Source organism: Salvelinus alpinus, chromosome 7 (assembly GCF_045679555.1).
Source record: "Salvelinus alpinus chromosome 7, SLU_Salpinus.1, whole genome shotgun sequence".
Lineage (NCBI taxonomy): Eukaryota > Metazoa > Chordata > Actinopteri > Salmoniformes > Salmonidae > Salvelinus > Salvelinus alpinus.
The window spans coordinates 19,792,100-19,810,624 of record NC_092092.1 but is presented as its reverse complement, the minus strand read 5'-3'; the positions used below and the strand labels follow the sequence as shown (position 1 = coordinate 19,810,624).

At 55.7% G+C, this 18,525-nt stretch overlaps 1 protein-coding gene across 1 annotated transcript; it reads left to right on the top strand.

Annotated features, from left to right (window-relative positions):
* Positions 1 to 4,275: 4,275 nt before the first annotated feature.
* LOC139581846 (uncharacterized) lies at positions 4,276 to 18,195 on the top strand. Its single transcript, XM_071412074.1, has 5 exons — positions 4,276 to 4,602; positions 7,920 to 9,353; positions 11,090 to 11,837; positions 13,574 to 14,321; positions 17,715 to 18,195. Exons 1-5 carry the CDS (start codon positions 4,276 to 4,278, stop codon positions 18,193 to 18,195), a joined length of 3,738 nt encoding a protein of 1,245 aa, XP_071268175.1.
* The last annotated feature ends 330 nt before the right edge of the window (positions 18,196 to 18,525 follow it).

Here is an 18,525-nt window from a genome sequence, read left to right as displayed (position 1 = left end):
GATTCAGCCTTATTGGGATAATTGCACCTGCAGGGATGCGTAATAGAATGATCAGCCAGTGTTAGGATGGAGAGACACAGGTGTGAGCGGGCCAATTTAGAACGATTATACACCTGCACAAAACCTGCAAACGCTGTTGGAACATCTGGTGGATTGTTCAGCAGGGGCAAAACTAACAGAACATTCAGATTGAAGTTATTTGTAGGATAGCAAGGCTCATGGTCTTCCACAAGCAGTGTCAAGGTTTTATGGGAAAGATTGACCAAAACACCCTGTTGTAGCCTTCAACGCTGTGGTAAGAGTTTGGTAGAGGTTACAGATTCTTTGATACAGTTGATACGGTGGATAGCAGAGCTCATGGTCTAACACAAGCAATGTCAAGGTTTTATGGGAAATATATACAATACAGGGAATAGAGTACAGGAAGTAGAGTGATTCATTAACAAATAATAGAGAATTTCTCCCATATTATATTGAACATTGAAAGGTCAGAGGTTGTTAGATGTTCTGAATTCTTTGATATACAGTTGCTGCTGAATCTAAGGAGTAAGGAGTGTCAAGGTTTCATCAGGAAGAGTGTACAATAGAGGGATTGGTCAGAGTGACCCTATATCAGTTGCTGTATAAAACGTTTCACTCATTCTCTGCAAATACAGAGCATTTCTCCCTCATCATTAGCATTTCCTTGTGCAATCTCTGAGAGTTGATTTACTGTGTGCCTTCTGCAATACAATTGTATGGTCTCAGGTACTCTTCGGCTGAAATGAGTATTTCACTCATATTTCATTATTTGTAGTATTTGTGCATGTAATCATTTACATGGAAATGCTCTTTATCCATTAGGATTGTATTCTGTTTAAAATTGTATCACTTATCTTTCCAGCTTGAGAGAATATGTTAGCCATTCTGTATACATATCCCAAATACTATTGTGTGTGTGTGTGTGTGGGTGGGATGGTGGGCGTGTGTGTGTGTGTGTGTGTGTGTACGCACGCATCAGGGTTGGTCTCAATTCGATTTGAAGGCAGTCAATTCAAGAAGTGATATGAATTTGAAATCTCAAAATTGAAAAACGTATGACATATCTTCTCCTTTTCAGTTAATTGGGAAGTCATTCAATCACTGAATTGAAATTTCAGTTTACTTTCTGAATTGACTGCCTTCAATTCAAATTGAGCCTAACCCTAAATAATTAGGCAACATTCTGAGGTCAGTGTGTGTGTGTGTGTCTCACAAGTCTGAACCATACTACTGACTTCTGATTCAAACTTGCAACCTTTGGAATTAGAGGCAGCTGCTTACAGAGGAATCAGAGACATGCTTATAGAGGAATCAGAGACATGCTTATAGAGGAATCAGAGACATGCTTATAGAGGAATCAGAGACATGCTTATAGAGGAATCAAATCAAATTGTATTAGTCACATGCGCCGAATACAACAGGTGACCTTACAGTGAAATGCCTACTTACGAGCCCTTAACCGACAGTGCAGTTAAATAAAAATACAGATAAGAATAAGAGAGAAAAGTAACAAGTAATTAAAGAGGAGCAGTAAAAAATAACATTATATACAGGGGGGTGCCGGTACAGAGACAATGTGTGGGGGTACTGGTTAGTTGAGGTAGATGTACATGTAGGTAGGGTTAATTAAAGTGACTATGCCTAAATGACAACAGAGAGTGACAGTGGTGTGGAGAGGGGAGGGGGGGGGGGCAATGTGAATAGTCTTTGTAGCCATTTGACTTGATGTTCAGGAGTCTTATGGCTTGGGGGTAGAAACTGTTGAGAAGCCTCTTGGACCTAGACTTGGTGCTCCGGTACCGCTTGCCGTGTAGTAGCAGAGAGAACAGTCTATGAATAGGGTGGCTGGAGTCTTTGACAATTTTTAGGGCCTTCCTCTGACACCGCCTGGTATAGAGGTCCTGGATGGCAGGTAGTTTGGCCTCAGTGATGTACTGGGCCGTTCGCACTACCCTCTGTAGTGCCTTGCGATCGGAGGCCGAGCAGTTGCCATACCAGGCTGTGATGCAACCAGTCAGGATGCTCTCAATGGTGCAGCTGTAGAACCTTTTGAATATCTGAGGACCCGTGCCAAATCTTGTCAGTCTCCTGAGGAGGAATAGGTTTTGTCGTGCCCACTTCACGACTGTCATGGTGTGCTTGGACCATGTTAGTTTGTTGGTGATGTGGAAACCAAGGAACTTGAAGCTCTCAACCTGCTCCACTTCAGACCCGTTGATGAGAATTGGGGCGTGCTCAGTCCTCTTTTTCCTGTAGTCCACAATCATCTCCTTTGTCTTGATCACATTGAGGGAGAGGTTGTTGTCCTGGCACCACACGGCCAGGTCTCTGACCTCCTCCCTATAGGCTGTCTCGTTGTTGTCGGTGATCAGGCCTACCACTGTTGTGTCGTCAGCAAATTTAATGATGGTGTTGGAGTCGTGCCTGGCAGTGCAGTCATGAGTGAACAGGGAGAACAGGAGGGGGCTGAGCATGCACCCCTGAGGGGCCCCTGTGTTGAGGATCATTGTGGCGGATGTGTTGTTATCTACCCTTACCACCTGGGGGCAGCCCGTCAGGAAGTCCAGGATCCAGTTGCAGAGGGAGGTATTTAGTCCCAGGGTCCTTAGCTTATTGATGAGCTTTGAGGGCACTATGGTGTTGAACGCTGAGCTGTAGTCAATGAATAGCATTCTCACACAGGTGTTCCTTTTGTCCAGGTGGGAAAGGGCAGTGTGGAGTGCAATAGACTGCATCATATGTGGACCTGTTAGGGCGGTATGCAAATTGGAGTCTAGGGAAATGGTGTTGATGTGAGCCATTGCCAGCCTTTCAAAGCACTTCATGGCTACGGACGTGAGTGTACGGGTCGGTGGTCATTTAGGAAGGTTACCTTAGTCCCTGTGCCCAAGAACACTATGGTGGTCTACTTAAAACATGTTGGTATTACAGACTCGGACAGGGAGAGGTTGAAAATGTCAGTGAAGACACTTGCTAGTTGGTCAGCGCATGTTTGCAGTACACGTCCTGGTAATCTGTCTGGCCCTTCAGCCTTGTGAATGTTGACCTGTCTAAAGGTCTTACTCACATCGGCTGCGGAGAGCGTTATCACACAGTCTTCCGGTACAGCTGCTGCTCTCATGCATGTTTCAGTGTTTCTTGCCTCGAAGCGAGCATAGAAGTAGTTTAGCTCGCCCGGTATGCTCGTGTCACTGGGCAGCTCTCGGCTGTGCTTCTCTTTGTAGTCTGTAATGGTTTGCAAGCCCTGCCACATCCGACAAGCGTCAGAGCCGGTGTAGTATGACTTGATCTTAGTTCTGTATTGACGCTTTGCCTGTTTGATTGTTCGTCGGAGGGCATAGCGGGATTTCTTATAAGCTTCCGGGTTGGAGTCCCGCTCCTTGAAAGCAGCAGCTCTATCCTTTAGCTCAGTGCGGATGCTGCCTGTAATCCATGGTTTCTGGTTGGGGTACATACGTTGGGTCACTGTGGGGACGACGTCATCGATGCACAGATTGATGAAGCCAATGACAGATGTGGTGTACTCCTCAATGCCATTGGAGGAATCCCAGAACACATTCCAGTCTGTGCTAGCAAAACAGTCCTGTAGCTTAGCATCTGCTTCATCTGACCACTTTTTTATTGCTCTTGTCACTGGTGCTTCCTGCTTTCATTTTTGCTTGTAGGAATCAGGAGGATAGAATTATGGTCAGATTTGCCAAATGGAGGGCGAGGGAGAGCTTTGTATGGTGGTCCAGAGTTATTTTCCCTCTGGTTGCACATTTAACATGCTGATAGATATTTGGTGAAACTGATTTAAGTTTCCCTGCATTAAAGTCCCTGGCTACTAGGAGCGCCGCCTCTGGGTGAGCGTTTTCTTGTTCGCTTATGGCGGAATACAGCTCATTCAATGCTATCTTAGTGCCAGCCTCTGACTGTGGTGCTATGTAAACAGCTACAAAGAATATAGATGAAAACTCTCTCGGTAGGTACTGTGGTCTGCAGCTTATCATGAGAAACTCTACCTCAGGCGAGCAGTAGCCCGAGACTTCCTTAGATATCGTGCACTAGCTGTTTACAAAAATACATAGACCGCCGCCACTTGTCTTACCAGACGCCGCTGTTCTATCCTGCCGGTACATCGCTTAACCAGCCAGCTGTATGTTGATATTGTCGTCGTTCAGCCACGACTCTGTGAAGCACAAGATTATACCGTTTTTAATGTCCCGTTGGTAGTTTAATCTTCCCAATAACTTGACTTCGATTCAGAGGCAGATGCTTACAGAGGAGTCAGAGGCAGATGCTTACAGCGGAATCAGACATAAGTTTACAGAGGAATCAACGGCAGATGCTTACAGAGGGATCAAAGGCAGATGCTTACGGAGGAATCAGAGGCAGATGCGTACAGAGGAATCAGAGGCAGATCCGTACGGAGGATTCAGAGGCAGATGCTTACAGAGGGATCAAAGGCAGATGCGTACAGAGGAATCAGAGGCAGATGCTTACAGAGGGATCAAAGGCAGAAGCGTACAGAGGAATCAGAGGCAGATGCTTACAGAGGGATCAAAGGCAGATGCGTACGGAGGATTCAGAGGCAGATGCGTACAGAGGAATCAGAGGCAGATGCCATTTTAAAAGTAACTGGGCAATTCCACGGTAACATGGTGATTATTTACTTTAAAATGTACTGTATGTCAACCAACAACCAATGATTGACTAGTAATGCAGATGCAACCTTTGGTAACAGAATGACAGCACAAACAGCACAAACCGTCATTCTCTTCCCAAACGTTGCATCTGCACTGTTCTTCAAGTTAATGTATTTTGTACAATTTCTGTGGAAATTGTTAAAAGTGGTCCTTGTGCATAGAACACATAGGGTTGTACTGTATGATTTGTTTAACTTTCAAATTCTTGTTTTTTTTGTTTAACATACATTTTAAAATGGAAACTGGGTCTCAGCATCACTGGGTTACCTGGGAATTGCCCACCTCGGACTAAGATAAGGCAGTCAGTTACAGTTACATTATACAGTGCTGCGTTAAAACCAATGTGGTGGCCTGTGGGTCTGTCGGGCCACAGAGTCCTTGTAAAACATGAAACCAATCTAAAGGTGAGGTTTGATTTGGTCACAACTCATAAATCTACTACTCCAGGAGGACAGGACACCTCAGCAGCTACCAGGACAAACTCATTACTGCACGCACGTACACACGCACGCACACACACACACAGTATATTACTGACTGGGTCACATTGGAAAACAGACGTTTATGCAGACATGACTGCCTAGCTTCTCTGGCTTTCCAGAATGTACCAAAGCAGCATGCTCCTCAGCGGATAAAGCGTGTGTGTGTGTTTGTGTTGTGTCAGGTCCTAATTTAGACCCATATATTTAGGACCTTAGCTTCTGAGGGAGTGCCTGTCGCTACAAGATTGATCTGATCCAGTCAGTGTGTGTGTCTGTGTATGTGTGTGCGTGTGTGTGTCTGTATGTGTGCATGAATGGGTGTTTGGATGGATGTTTGTGAAGTTATGTAAATGTCTGTGTGTGTGTGTGTGTGTGTGTGTGTGTGTGTGTGTGTGTGTGTGTGTGTGTGTGTGTGTGTGTGTGTGTGTGTGTGTGTGTGTGTGTGTGTGTGTGTGTGTGTGTGTGTGTGTGTGTGTGTGTGTGTGTGTGTGTGTGTGTGTGTGTGTGTGTGTGTGTGTGTGTGTGTCAGTCTGTGCACAGGCATGTGTAGGAGTTTGTGTGTTGCAGGGTCTATGTATTACCATTGGGATTTTCTCCGACCCTTACCATCTGGTGGAGGCAGTCAATACGTCCCTAAGCTACGTGTAGGACTTGCTGTGCGTGTGTTTGTGTGCGTCCATGTGTGTCCATGTGTGTTTATGTGTGTTTATGTGTGTGTGTGTGTGTGTGTGTGTGTGTGTGTGTGTGTGTGTGTGTGTGTGTGTGTGTGTGTGTGTGTGTGTGTGTGTGTGTGTGTGTGTGTAGGACTTGCTAGTTTCCCCCCCCCCCAGTTGACTCTAAAAGGTCACATACTGACCCATCAGGCATGAAAAAACTATCAGCACACAGCACATACTGTACATCTAACAGAATGCCAATAACATAGCAGACATTTTGAGCGGTTATCTTGGTTCACTGGTCATTGCCATGCGTTCAAAGCTCACAAAGGTCTTCAATGTTTCATCTGAATTTTTCTGACCTTGGATTGACTGCCTGGACCTTGAAATGACAGTAAATGTTACCAGTGTAGTAGTTATTGTAATGTCATTGCTGTTGACAATGTCTCTCTATCCTTTCAATGCATTTTTTTAGCAAAAGGTGGGTAAATGTTTTTTTGCAAATGAAAAAAGGTGGGTAAATGGTGTCTTAGGAGAGGGCAGCCTGCCGTCAACTGCAGAGGTAGACCAAGTAGTTTTCTATACTTGAAGGTGAGAGTTATGGGTTTAAAGCATGGCAGCATGCCCACCCAGTAGTGTTATTTATAGCCAGCTGCTGTTTGTGTGTGTGTGTGAATGTGTGTGTGTGTCGGTGCAGCGTGTGAGACCAGAACACTGTGCTAATTAATAACCAGTGGTTTTCTCTGGAGATGCATTTGAATATTCATAGAAAACTCGATCATTGAGACAACTGCTACTAGTGACAGAGACAGAGACCCTCACAATAATGAGGAACGGAGAGAATGGAAGGCATTAAACACATGGGAACTATGTTTTAGAAGTATTTGATACCATTCTACTGATTCCGCTCCGCCATTACCACCAGCCCATCCTCCCAATTTAAGGTGCCACCAACCTCCTGTGAAATACACAATGAGTAACGATAACTTGGCTATATACACGGGGTACCAGTACCGGGGTCGATGTGCAAGGGTATAAGGTAATTGAGGTAGATATGTACATATAACTACAGTCTTATGGCTTGGGGGTAGAAGCTGTTCAGGGTCGTGTGAAAGGGAGCTTGGCCCCAGTGATGTACTGGGCCGTATGCACTACCCACTGTAGCGTCTTGCGGTCGGATGCCGAGAAGTAGCCATAGCAAGTGGTCAAGATGCTCTCAATGGTGTAGCTGTAGAATGTTTTGAGGATCTGAGGACCCTCTAATATCTGATAAGACGGAGAAAACTACACCCTCCCCCCTCCAAAAGAGACGATGACTTAATATCCTTGAAACAAGGCTGGAGTTTTATGTGAATGAGGAGAAGGAGCATGCAGGTGCTAGATCTGTGGTGGAATGTTAACTGAAGACTCTGTTCCCAGGCTGTTGGACTTTTCATTTGTATTCAATGTGATTTGATTGCACTTAGAATTGTCCTCTAATACCTGATAAAATGAATGAACGAGCAATGAGGGGAGGAGGATAAGAGGGGAAGAGGAGGTGAATCAGTGATGGAATGCTAGAATATGCTGTCTTCCCGGGATGGTGGCTGTTGGAGCTGCTGCACATCTGGAGCTTCTCCATGTGCCCTGGGGGAAGAACTGAATAGCTCCCCTCCCTGCCTCAACCCATCACAGCCCCACCTCCCCTCATCACCCTGCCTCAACCCCATCACACCCCCAGCTCCCTGCCTCTCCCCTCCCTGCCTCAAACCAATCACAACTCCCCATCCCCTTCCTGCCTCATCCCCATCCGAGCCCCACCTCCCCTTCCCTTCCTGCCTCAACCACATCAGAGCCCCACCTCCCCTCCCCTTCCTGCCTCATCCCCATCAGAGCCCCACCTCCCCTTCCCTTCCTGCCTCAACCACATCAGAGCCCCACCTCCCCTCCCCTCCCTGCCTCAACCCCATCAGAGACCACCTCCCCTCCCCTCCCTGCCTCAACCCCATCAGAGCCCCACCTCCCCTCCCCTCCCTGCCTCAACCCCATCAGAGACCACCTCCCCTCCCCTTCCTTCCTCAACCCCATCACAGCTCCACCTCCCCTCCCTGCCTCAACCACATCAGAGCTCCACCTCCCCTCCCCTCCCCTTCCTGCCTCAACCCCATCACAGCTCCACCTCCCCTCCTCTCCCTGCCTCAACCACATCAGAGCTCCACCTCCCCTCTTCTCCCTGCCTCAACCACATCAGAGCTCCACCTCCCCTCCCCTTCCTGCCTCAACCCTATCACAGCTCCACCTCCCCTCCTCTCCCTGCCTCAACCAAATCAGAGCTCCACCCTCCCATCCCCTTCCCTTCCTGCCTCAACCCCATCACAGCCCACCTCACCTCCCCTCCAAGCCTCATCCCCATCAGAGCCCCACCTCCCCTTCCCTTCCTGCCTCAACCCCATCAGAGACCACCTCCCCTCCCCTTCCTTCCTCAACCTCATCACAGCTCCACCTCTCCTCCTCTCTCTGCCTCAACCACATCAGAGCTCCACCTCCCCTCCCCTTCCTTCCTCAACCCCATCACAGCTCCACCTCCCCTCCTCTCCCTGCCTCAACCACATCAGAGCTCCACCTCCCCTCCCCTTCCTGCCTCAACCACATCAGAGCTCCACCTCCCCTCCCCTTCCCTTCCTGCCTCAACCCCATCACAGCTCCACCTCCCCTCCTCTCCCTGCATTAACACCATCAGAGCTCCACCTCCCCTCCCCTCCCCTTCCTGCCTCAACCACATCACAGCCCACCTCACCTCCCCTTCAAGCCTCAACCCCATCAGAGCTCCACCTCTCCTCCCCTCCCCTCTCCTTCCTGCCTCAACCCCATCAGAGCCCCAACTCCACTTCCTGCCTCAACCCCATCAGAGCCCCACCTCCCCTCCCTGCCTCAACCCCATCAGAGCCCCACGTCCCCTCCCTGCCTCAACCCCATCAGAGACCACCTCCCCTCCCCTTCCTGCCTCAACCCCATCAGAGCCCCACCTCCACTCCCTGCCTCAACCCCATCAGAGCCCCACCTCCCCTCCCTGCCTCAACCCGATCAGAGCTCCACCGCCCCTCCCCTCCTCTCCCCTTCCTGCCTCAACCCCATCAGAGCTCCACCTCTCCTCCCCTCCCCTCTCCTTCCTGCCTCAACCCCATCAGAGCCCCAACTCCACTTCCTGCCTCAACCCCATCAGAGCCCCACCTCCCCTCCCTGCCTCAACCCCATCAGAGCCCCACGTCCCCTCCCTGCCTCAACCCCATCAGAGACCACCTCCCCTCCCCTTCCTGCCTCAACCCCATCAGAGCCCCACCTCCACTCCCTGCCTCAACCCCATCAGAGCCCCACCTCCCCTCCCTGCCTCAACCCCATCAGAGCCCCACCTCCCCTCCCTTCCCTGCCTCAACCCCATCAGAGACCACCTCCCCTCCCCTCCCCTTCCTGCCTCAACCCCTTCACAGCTCCACCTCCCCTCTTCTCCCTGCCTCAACCCCATCAGAGCTCCACCTCCCCTCCTCTCCCTGCCTCAACCCCATCACAGCCCCAGCTCCCTTCCTCTCCCTGCCTCAACCCCATCACAGCCCTAGCTCCCTTCCTCTCCCTGCCTCAACCCCATCACAGCCCTAGCTCCCTTCCTCTCCCTGCCTCAACCCCATCACAGCCCCAGCTCCATTCCTCTCCCTGCCTCAACCCCATCACAGCCCTAGCTCCCTTCCTCTCCCTGCCTCAACCCCATCAGAGCTCCACCTCCCCTCCTCTCCCTGCCTCAACCCCATCACAGCCCTAGCTCCCTTCCTCAACCCCATCACAGCCCCAGCTCCCTTCCTCTCCATGCCTCAACCCCATCACAGCCCTAGCTTCCTTCCTCTCCCTGCCTCAACCCCATCAGAGCTCCACCTCCCCTCCTCTCCCTGCCTCAACCCCATCACAGCCCCAGCTCCCTTCCTCTCCATGCCTCAACCCCATCACAGCCCCAGCTCCCTTCCTCTCCCTGCCTCAACCCCATCACAGCCCTAGCTTCCTTCCTCTCCCTGCCTCAACCCCATCACAGCCCTAGCTTCCTTCCTCTCCATGCCTCAACCCCATCACAGCCCTAGCTTCCTTCCTCTCCCTGCCTCAACCCCATCACAGCCCTAGCTTCCTTCCTCTCCCTGCCTCAACCCCATCACAGCCCTAGCTTCCTTCCTCTCCATGCCTCAACACCATCACAGCCCTAGCTTCCTTCCTCTCCCTGCCTCAACCCCATCACAGCCCTAGCTTCCTTCCTCTCCCTGCCTCAACCCCATCACAGCCCTAGCTTCCTTCCTCTCCCTGCCTCAACCCCATCACAGCCCTAGCTCCCTTCCTCTCCCTACCTCAACCCCATCACAGCCCTAGCTCCCTTCCTCAACCCCATCACAGCCCCAGCTCCCTTCCTCTCCCTGCCTCAACCCCATCACAGCCCTAGCTTCCTTCCTCTCCCTGCCTCAACCCCATCACAGCCCTAGCTCCCTTCCTCTCCCTGCCTCAACCCCATCAGAGCCCCACCTCCCCTCCCTGCCTCAACCCCATCAGAGACCACCTCCCCTCCCCTTCCTGCCTCAACCCCATCACAGACCTAGCTCCCTCCCTCTCCATTCCTCAACCCCATCACAGCCCTAGCTCCCTTCCTCTCCCTGCCTCAACCCCATCACAGCCCTAGCTCCCTTCCTCTCCCTTCCTCAACCCCATCACAGCCCTAACTCCCTTCCTCAACCCCATCAGAGCCCCACCTCCCCTCCCTGCCTCAACCCCATCAGAGACCACCTCCCCTCCCCTTCCTGCCTCAACCCCTTCACAGCTCCACCTCCCCTCTTCTACCTCCCCTCTTCTCCCTGCCTCAACCACATCAGAGCTCCACCTCCCCTCCCCTCCCCTTCCTGCCTCAACCCCATCACAGCTCCACCTCTCCTCCTCTCCCTGCCTCAACCCCATCACAGCCCTAGCTCCCTTCCTCTCCCTGCCTCAACCCCATCACAGCCCTAGCTTCCTTCCTCAACCCCATCACATCCCTAGCTCCCTTCCTCAACCCCATCACAGCCCTAGCTCCCTTCCTCTCCCTTCCTCAACCCCATCACAGCCCTAGCTCCCTTCCTCTCCCTGCCTCAACCCCATCACAGCCCTAGCTCCCTTCCTCAACCCCATCACAGCCCTAGCTCCCTTCCTCAACCCCATCACAGCCCTAGCTCCCCTCCTCTCCCTGCATTAACCCCATCAGAGCTCCACCTCCCCTCCCCTCCCCTTCCTGCCTCAACCACATCACAGCCCACCTCACCTCCCCTTCAAGCCTCAACCCCATCAGAGCTCCACCTCTCCTCCCCTCCCCTCTCCTTCCTGCCTCAACCCCATCAGAGCCCCAACTCCACTTCCTGCCTCAACCCCATCAGAGCCCCACCTCCCCTCCCTGCCTCAACCCCATCAGAGCCCCACGTCCCCTCCCTGCCTCAACCCCATCAGAGCCCCACCTCCACTCCCTGCCTCAACCCCATCAGAGCCCCACCTCCCCTCCCTGCCTCAACCCGATCAGAGCTCCACCGCCCCTCCCCTCCTCTCCCCTTCCTGCCTCAACCCCATCAGAGCTCCACCTCTCCTCCCCTCCCCTCTCCTTCCTGCCTCAACCCCATCAGAGCCCCAACTCCACTTCCTGCCTCAACCCCATCAGAGCCCCACCTCCCCTCCCTGCCTCAACCCCATCATAGCCCCACGTCCCCTCCCTGCCTCAACCCCATCAGAGACCACCTCCCCTCCCCTTCCTGCCTCAACCCCATCAGAGCCCCACCTCCACTCCCTGCCTCAACCCCATCAGAGCCCCACCTCCCCTCCCTGCCTCAACCCCATCAGAGCCCCACCTCCCCTCCCTTCCCTGCCTCAACCCCATCAGAGACCACCTCCCCTCCCCTCCCCTTCCTGCCTCAACCCCTTCACAGCTCCACCTCCCCTCTTCTCCCTGCCTCAACCCCATCAGAGCTCCACCTCCCCTCCTCTCCCTGCCTCAACCCCATCACAGCCCCAGCTCCCTTCCTCTCCCTGCCTCAACCCCATCACAGCCCTAGCTCCCTTCCTCTCCCTGCCTCAACCCCATCACAGCCCTAGCTCCCTTCCTCTCCCTGCCTCAACCCCATCACAGCCCCAGCTCCATTCCTCTCCCTGCCTCAACCCCATCACAGCCCTAGCTCCCTTCCTCTCCCTGCCTCAACCCCATCAGAGCTCCACCTCCCCTCCTCTCCCTGCCTCAACCCCATCACAGCCCTAGCTCCCTTCCTCAACCCCATCACAGCCCCAGCTCCCTTCCTCTCCATGCCTCAACCCCATCACAGCCCTAGCTTCCTTCCTCTCCCTGCCTCAACCCCATCAGAGCTCCACCTCCCCTCCTCTCCCTGCCTCAACCCCATCACAGCCCCAGCTCCCTTCCTCTCCATGCCTCAACCCCATCACAGCCCCAGCTCCCTTCCTCTCCCTGCCTCAACCCCATCACAGCCCTAGCTTCCTTCCTCTCCCTGCCTCAACCCCATCACAGCCCTAGCTTCCTTCCTCTCCATGCCTCAACCCCATCACAGCCCTAGCTTCCTTCCTCTCCCTGCCTCAACCCCATCACAGCCCTAGCTTCCTTCCTCTCCCTGCCTCAACCCCATCACAGCCCTAGCTTCCTTCCTCTCCATGCCTCAACACCATCACAGCCCTAGCTTCCTTCCTCTCCCTGCCTCAACCCCATCACAGCCCTAGCTTCCTTCCTCTCCCTGCCTCAACCCCATCACAGCCCTAGCTTCCTTCCTCTCCCTGCCTCAACCCCATCACAGCCCTAGCTCCCTTCCTCTCCCTACCTCAACCCCATCACAGCCCTAGCTCCCTTCCTCAACCCCATCACAGCCCCAGCTCCCTTCCTCTCCCTGCCTCAACCCCATCACAGCCCTAGCTTCCTTCCTCTCCCTGCCTCAACCCCATCACAGCCCTAGCTCCCTTCCTCTCCCTGCCTCAACCCCATCAGAGCCCCACCTCCCCTCCCTGCCTCAACCCCATCAGAGACCACCTCCCCTCCCCTTCCTGCCTCAACCCCATCACAGACCTAGCTCCCTCCCTCTCCATTCCTCAACCCCATCACAGCCCTAGCTCCCTTCCTCTCCCTGCCTCAACCCCATCACAGCCCTAGCTCCCTTCCTCTCCCTTCCTCAACCCCATCACAGCCCTAACTCCCTTCCTCAACCCCATCAGAGCCCCACCTCCCCTCCCTGCCTCAACCCCATCAGAGACCACCTCCCCTCCCCTTCCTGCCTCAACCCCTTCACAGCTCCACCTCCCCTCTTCTACCTCCCCTCTTCTCCCTGCCTCAACCACATCAGAGCTCCACCTCCCCTCCCCTCCCCTTCCTGCCTCAACCCCATCACAGCTCCACCTCTCCTCCTCTCCCTGCCTCAACCCCATCACAGCCCTAGCTCCCTTCCTCTCCCTGCCTCAACCCCATCACAGCCCTAGCTTCCTTCCTCAACCCCATCACATCCCTAGCTCCCTTCCTCAACCCCATCACAGCCCTAGCTCCCTTCCTCTCCCTTCCTCAACCCCATCACAGCCCTAGCTCCCTTCCTCTCCCTGCCTCAACCCCATCACAGCCCTAGCTCCCTTCCTCAACCCCATCACAGCCCTAGCTCCCTTCCTCAACCCCATCACAGCCCTAGCTCCCCTCCTCTCCCTGCATTAACCCCATCAGAGCTCCACCTCCCCTCCCCTCCCCTTCCTGCCTCAACCACATCACAGCCCACCTCACCTCCCCTTCAAGCCTCAACCCCATCAGAGCTCCACCTCTCCTCCCCTCCCCTCTCCTTCCTGCCTCAACCCCATCAGAGCCCCAACTCCACTTCCTGCCTCAACCCCATCAGAGCCCCACCTCCCCTCCCTGCCTCAACCCCATCAGAGCCCCACGTCCCCTCCCTGCCTCAACCCCATCAGAGCCCCACCTCCACTCCCTGCCTCAACCCCATCAGAGCCCCACCTCCCCTCCCTGCCTCAACCCGATCAGAGCTCCACCGCCCCTCCCCTCCTCTCCCCTTCCTGCCTCAACCCCATCAGAGCTCCACCTCTCCTCCCCTCCCCTCTCCTTCCTGCCTCAACCCCATCAGAGCCCCAACTCCACTTCCTGCCTCAACCCCATCAGAGCCCCACCTCCCCTCCCTGCCTCAACCCCATCATAGCCCCACGTCCCCTCCCTGCCTCAACCCCATCAGAGACCACCTCCCCTCCCCTTCCTGCCTCAACCCCATCAGAGCCCCACCTCCACTCCCTGCCTCAACCCCATCAGAGCCCCACCTCCCCTCCCTGCCTCAACCCCATCAGAGCCCCACCTCCCCTCCCTTCCCTGCCTCAACCCCATCAGAGACCACCTCCCCTCCCCTCCCCTTCCTGCCTCAACCCCTTCACAGCTCCACCTCCCCTCTTCTCCCTGCCTCAACCCCATCAGAGCTCCACCTCCCCTCCTCTCCCTGCCTCAACCCCATCACAGCCCCAGCTCCCTTCCTCTCCCTGCCTCAACCCCATCACAGCCCTAGCTCCCTTCCTCTCCCTGCCTCAACCCCATCACAGCCCTAGCTCCCTTCCTCTCCCTGCCTCAACCCCATCACAGCCCCAGCTCCATTCCTCTCCCTGCCTCAACCCCATCACAGCCCTAGCTCCCTTCCTCTCCCTGCCTCAACCCCATCAGAGCTCCACCTCCCCTCCTCTCCCTGCCTCAACCCCATCACAGCCCTAGCTCCCTTCCTCAACCCCATCACAGCCCCAGCTCCCTTCCTCTCCATGCCTCAACCCCATCACAGCCCTAGCTTCCTTCCTCTCCCTGCCTCAACCCCATCAGAGCTCCACCTCCCCTCCTCTCCCTGCCTCAACCCCATCACAGCCCCAGCTCCCTTCCTCTCCATGCCTCAACCCCATCACAGCCCCAGCTCCCTTCCTCTCCCTGCCTCAACCCCATCACAGCCCTAGCTTCCTTCCTCTCCCTGCCTCAACCCCATCACAGCCCTAGCTTCCTTCCTCTCCATGCCTCAACCCCATCACAGCCCTAGCTTCCTTCCTCTCCCTGCCTCAACCCCATCACAGCCCTAGCTTCCTTCCTCTCCCTGCCTCAACCCCACCACAGCCCTAGCTTCCTTCCTCTCCATGCCTCAACCCCATCACAGCCCTAGCTTCCTTCCTCTCCCTGCCTCAACCCCATCACAGCCCTAGCTTCCTTCCTCTCCCTGCCTCAACCCCATCACAGCCCTAGCTTCCTTCCTCTCCCTGCCTCAACCCCATCACAGCCCTAGCTCCCTTCCTCTCCCTACCTCAACCCCATCACAGCCCTAGCTCCCTTCCTCAACCCCATCACAGCCCCAGCTCCCTTCCTCTCCCTGCCTCAACCCCATCACAGCCCTAGCTTCCTTCCTCTCCCTGCCTCAACCCCATCACAGCCCTAGCTCCCTTCCTCTCCCTGCCTCAACCCCATCAGAGCCCCACCTCCCCTCCCTGCCTCAACCCCATCAGAGACCACCTCCCCTCCCCTTCCTGCCTCAACCCCATCACAGACCTAGCTCCCTCCCTCTCCATTCCTCAACCCCATCACAGCCCTAGCTCCCTTCCTCTCCCTGCCTCAACCCCATCACAGCCCTAGCTCCCTTCCTCTCCCTTCCTCAACCCCATCACAGCCCTAACTCCCTTCCTCAACCCCATCAGAGCCCCACCTCCCCTCCCTGCCTCAACCCCATCAGAGACCACCTCCCCTCCCCTTCCTGCCTCAACCCCTTCACAGCTCCACCTCCCCTCTTCTACCTCCCCTCTTCTCCCTGCCTCAACCACATCAGAGCTCCACCTCCCCTCCCCTCCCCTTCCTGCCTCAACCCCATCACAGCTCCACCTCTCCTCCTCTCCCTGCCTCAACCCCATCACAGCCCCAGCTCCCTTCCTCTCCCTGCCTCAACCCCATCACAGCCCTAGCTTCCTTCCTCAACCCCATCACATCCCTAGCTCCCTTCCTCAACCCCATCACAGCCCTAGCTCCCTTCCTCTCCCTTCCTCAACCCCATCACAGCCCTAGCTCCCTTCCTCTCCCTGCCTCAACCCCATCACAGCCCTAGCTCCCTTCCTCAACCCCATCACAGCCCTAGCTCCCTTCCTCAACCCCATCACAGCCCCAGCTCCCTTCCTCTCCCTGCCTCAACCCCATCACAGCCCTAGCTCCCTTCCTCTCCCTGCCTCAACCCCATCACAGCCCTAGCTCCCTTCCTCTCCCTGCCTCAACCCCATCACAGCCCCAGCTCCATTCCTCTCCCTGCCTCAACCCCATCACAGCCCTAGCTCCCTTCCTCTCCCTGCCTCAACCCCATCAGAGCTCCACCTCCCCTCCTCTCCCTGCCTCAACCCCATCACAGCCCTAGCTCCCTTCCTCAACCCCATCACAGCCCCAGCTCCCTTCCTCTCCATGCCTCAACCCCATCACAGCCCTAGCTTCCTTCCTCTCCCTGCCTCAACCCCATCAGAGCTCCACCTCCCCTCCTCTCCCTGCCTCAACCCCATCACAGCCCCAGCTCCCTTCCTCTCCATGCCTCAACCCCATCACAGCCCCAGCTCCCTTCCTCTCCCTGCCTCAACCCCATCACAGCCCTAGCTTCCTTCCTCTCCCTGCCTCAACCCCATCACAGCCCTAGCTTCCTTCCTCTCCATGCCTCAACCCCATCACAGCCCTAGCTTCCTTCCTCTCCCTGCCTCAACCCCATCACAGCCCTAGCTTCCTTCCTCTCCCTGCCTCAACCCCATCACAGCCCTAGCTTCCTTCCTCTCCATGCCTCAACACCATCACAGCCCTAGCTTCCTTCCTCTCCCTGCCTCAACCCCATCACAGCCCTAGCTTCCTTCCTCTCCCTGCCTCAACCCCATCACAGCCCTAGCTTCCTTCCTCTCCCTGCCTCAACCCCATCACAGCCCTAGCTCCCTTCCTCTCCCTACCTCAACCCCATCACAGCCCTAGCTCCCTTCCTCAACCCCATCACAGCCCCAGCTCCCTTCCTCTCCCTGCCTCAACCCCATCACAGCCCTAGCTTCCTTCCTCTCCCTGCCTCAACCCCATCACAGCCCTAGCTCCCTTCCTCTCCCTGCCTCAACCCCATCAGAGCCCCACCTCCCCTCCCTGCCTCAACCCCATCAGAGACCACCTCCCCTCCCCTTCCTGCCTCAACCCCATCACAGACCTAGCTCCCTCCCTCTCCATTCCTCAACCCCATCACAGCCCTAGCTCCCTTCCTCTCCCTGCCTCAACCCCATCACAGCCCTAGCTCCCTTCCTCTCCCTTCCTCAACCCCATCACAGCCCTAACTCCCTTCCTCAACCCCATCAGAGCCCCACCTCCCCTCCCTGCCTCAACCCCATCAGAGACCACCTCCCCTCCCCTTCCTGCCTCAACCCCTTCACAGCTCCACCTCCCCTCTTCTACCTCCCCTCTTCTCCCTGCCTCAACCACATCAGAGCTCCACCTCCCCTCCCCTCCCCTTCCTGCCTCAACCCCATCACAGCTCCACCTCTCCTCCTCTCCCTGCCTCAACCCCATCACAGCCCTAGCTCCCTTCCTCTCCCTGCCTCAACCCCATCACAGCCCTAGCTTCCTTCCTCAACCCCATCACATCCCTAGCTCCCTTCCTCAACCCCATCACAGCCCTAGCTCCCTTCCTCTCCCTTCCTCAACCCCATCACAGCCCTAGCTCCCTTCCTCTCCCTGCCTCAACCCCATCACAGCCCTAGCTCCCTTCCTCAACCCCATCACAGCCCTAGCTCCCTTCCTCAACCCCATCACAGCCCTAGCTCCCCTCCTCTCCCTGCATTAACCCCATCAGAGCTCCACCTCCCCTCCCCTCCCCTTCCTGCCTCAACCACATCACAGCCCACCTCACCTCCCCTTCAAGCCTCAACCCCATCAGAGCTCCACCTCTCCTCCCCTCCCCTCTCCTTCCTGCCTCAACCCCATCAGAGCCCCAACTCCACTTCCTGCCTCAACCCCATCAGAGCCCCACCTCCCCTCCCTGCCTCAACCCCATCAGAGCCCCACGTCCCCTCCCTGCCTCAACCCCATCAGAGCCCCACCTCCACTCCCTGCCTCAACCCCATCAGAGCCCCACCTCCCCTCCCTGCCTCAACCCGATCAGAGCTCCACCGCCCCTCCCCTCCTCTCCCCTTCCTGCCTCAACCCCATCAGAGCTCCACCTCTCCTCCCCTCCCCTCTCCTTCCTGCCTCAACCCCATCAGAGCCCCAACTCCACTTCCTGCCTCAACCCCATCAGAGCCCCACCTCCCCTCCCTGCCTCAACCCCATCATAGCCCCACGTCCCCTCCCTGCCTCAACCCCATCAGAGACCACCTCCCCTCCCCTTCCTGCCTCAACCCCATCAGAGCCCCACCTCCACTCCCTGCCTCAACCCCATCAGAGCCCCACCTCCCCTCCCTGCCTCAACCCCATCAGAGCCCCACCTCCCCTCCCTTCCCTGCCTCAACCCCATCAGAGACCACCTCCCCTCCCCTCCCCTTCCTGCCTCAACCCCTTCACAGCTCCACCTCCCCTCTTCTCCCTGCCTCAACCCCATCAGAGCTCCACCTCCCCTCCTCTCCCTGCCTCAACCCCATCACAGCCCCAGCTCCCTTCCTCTCCCT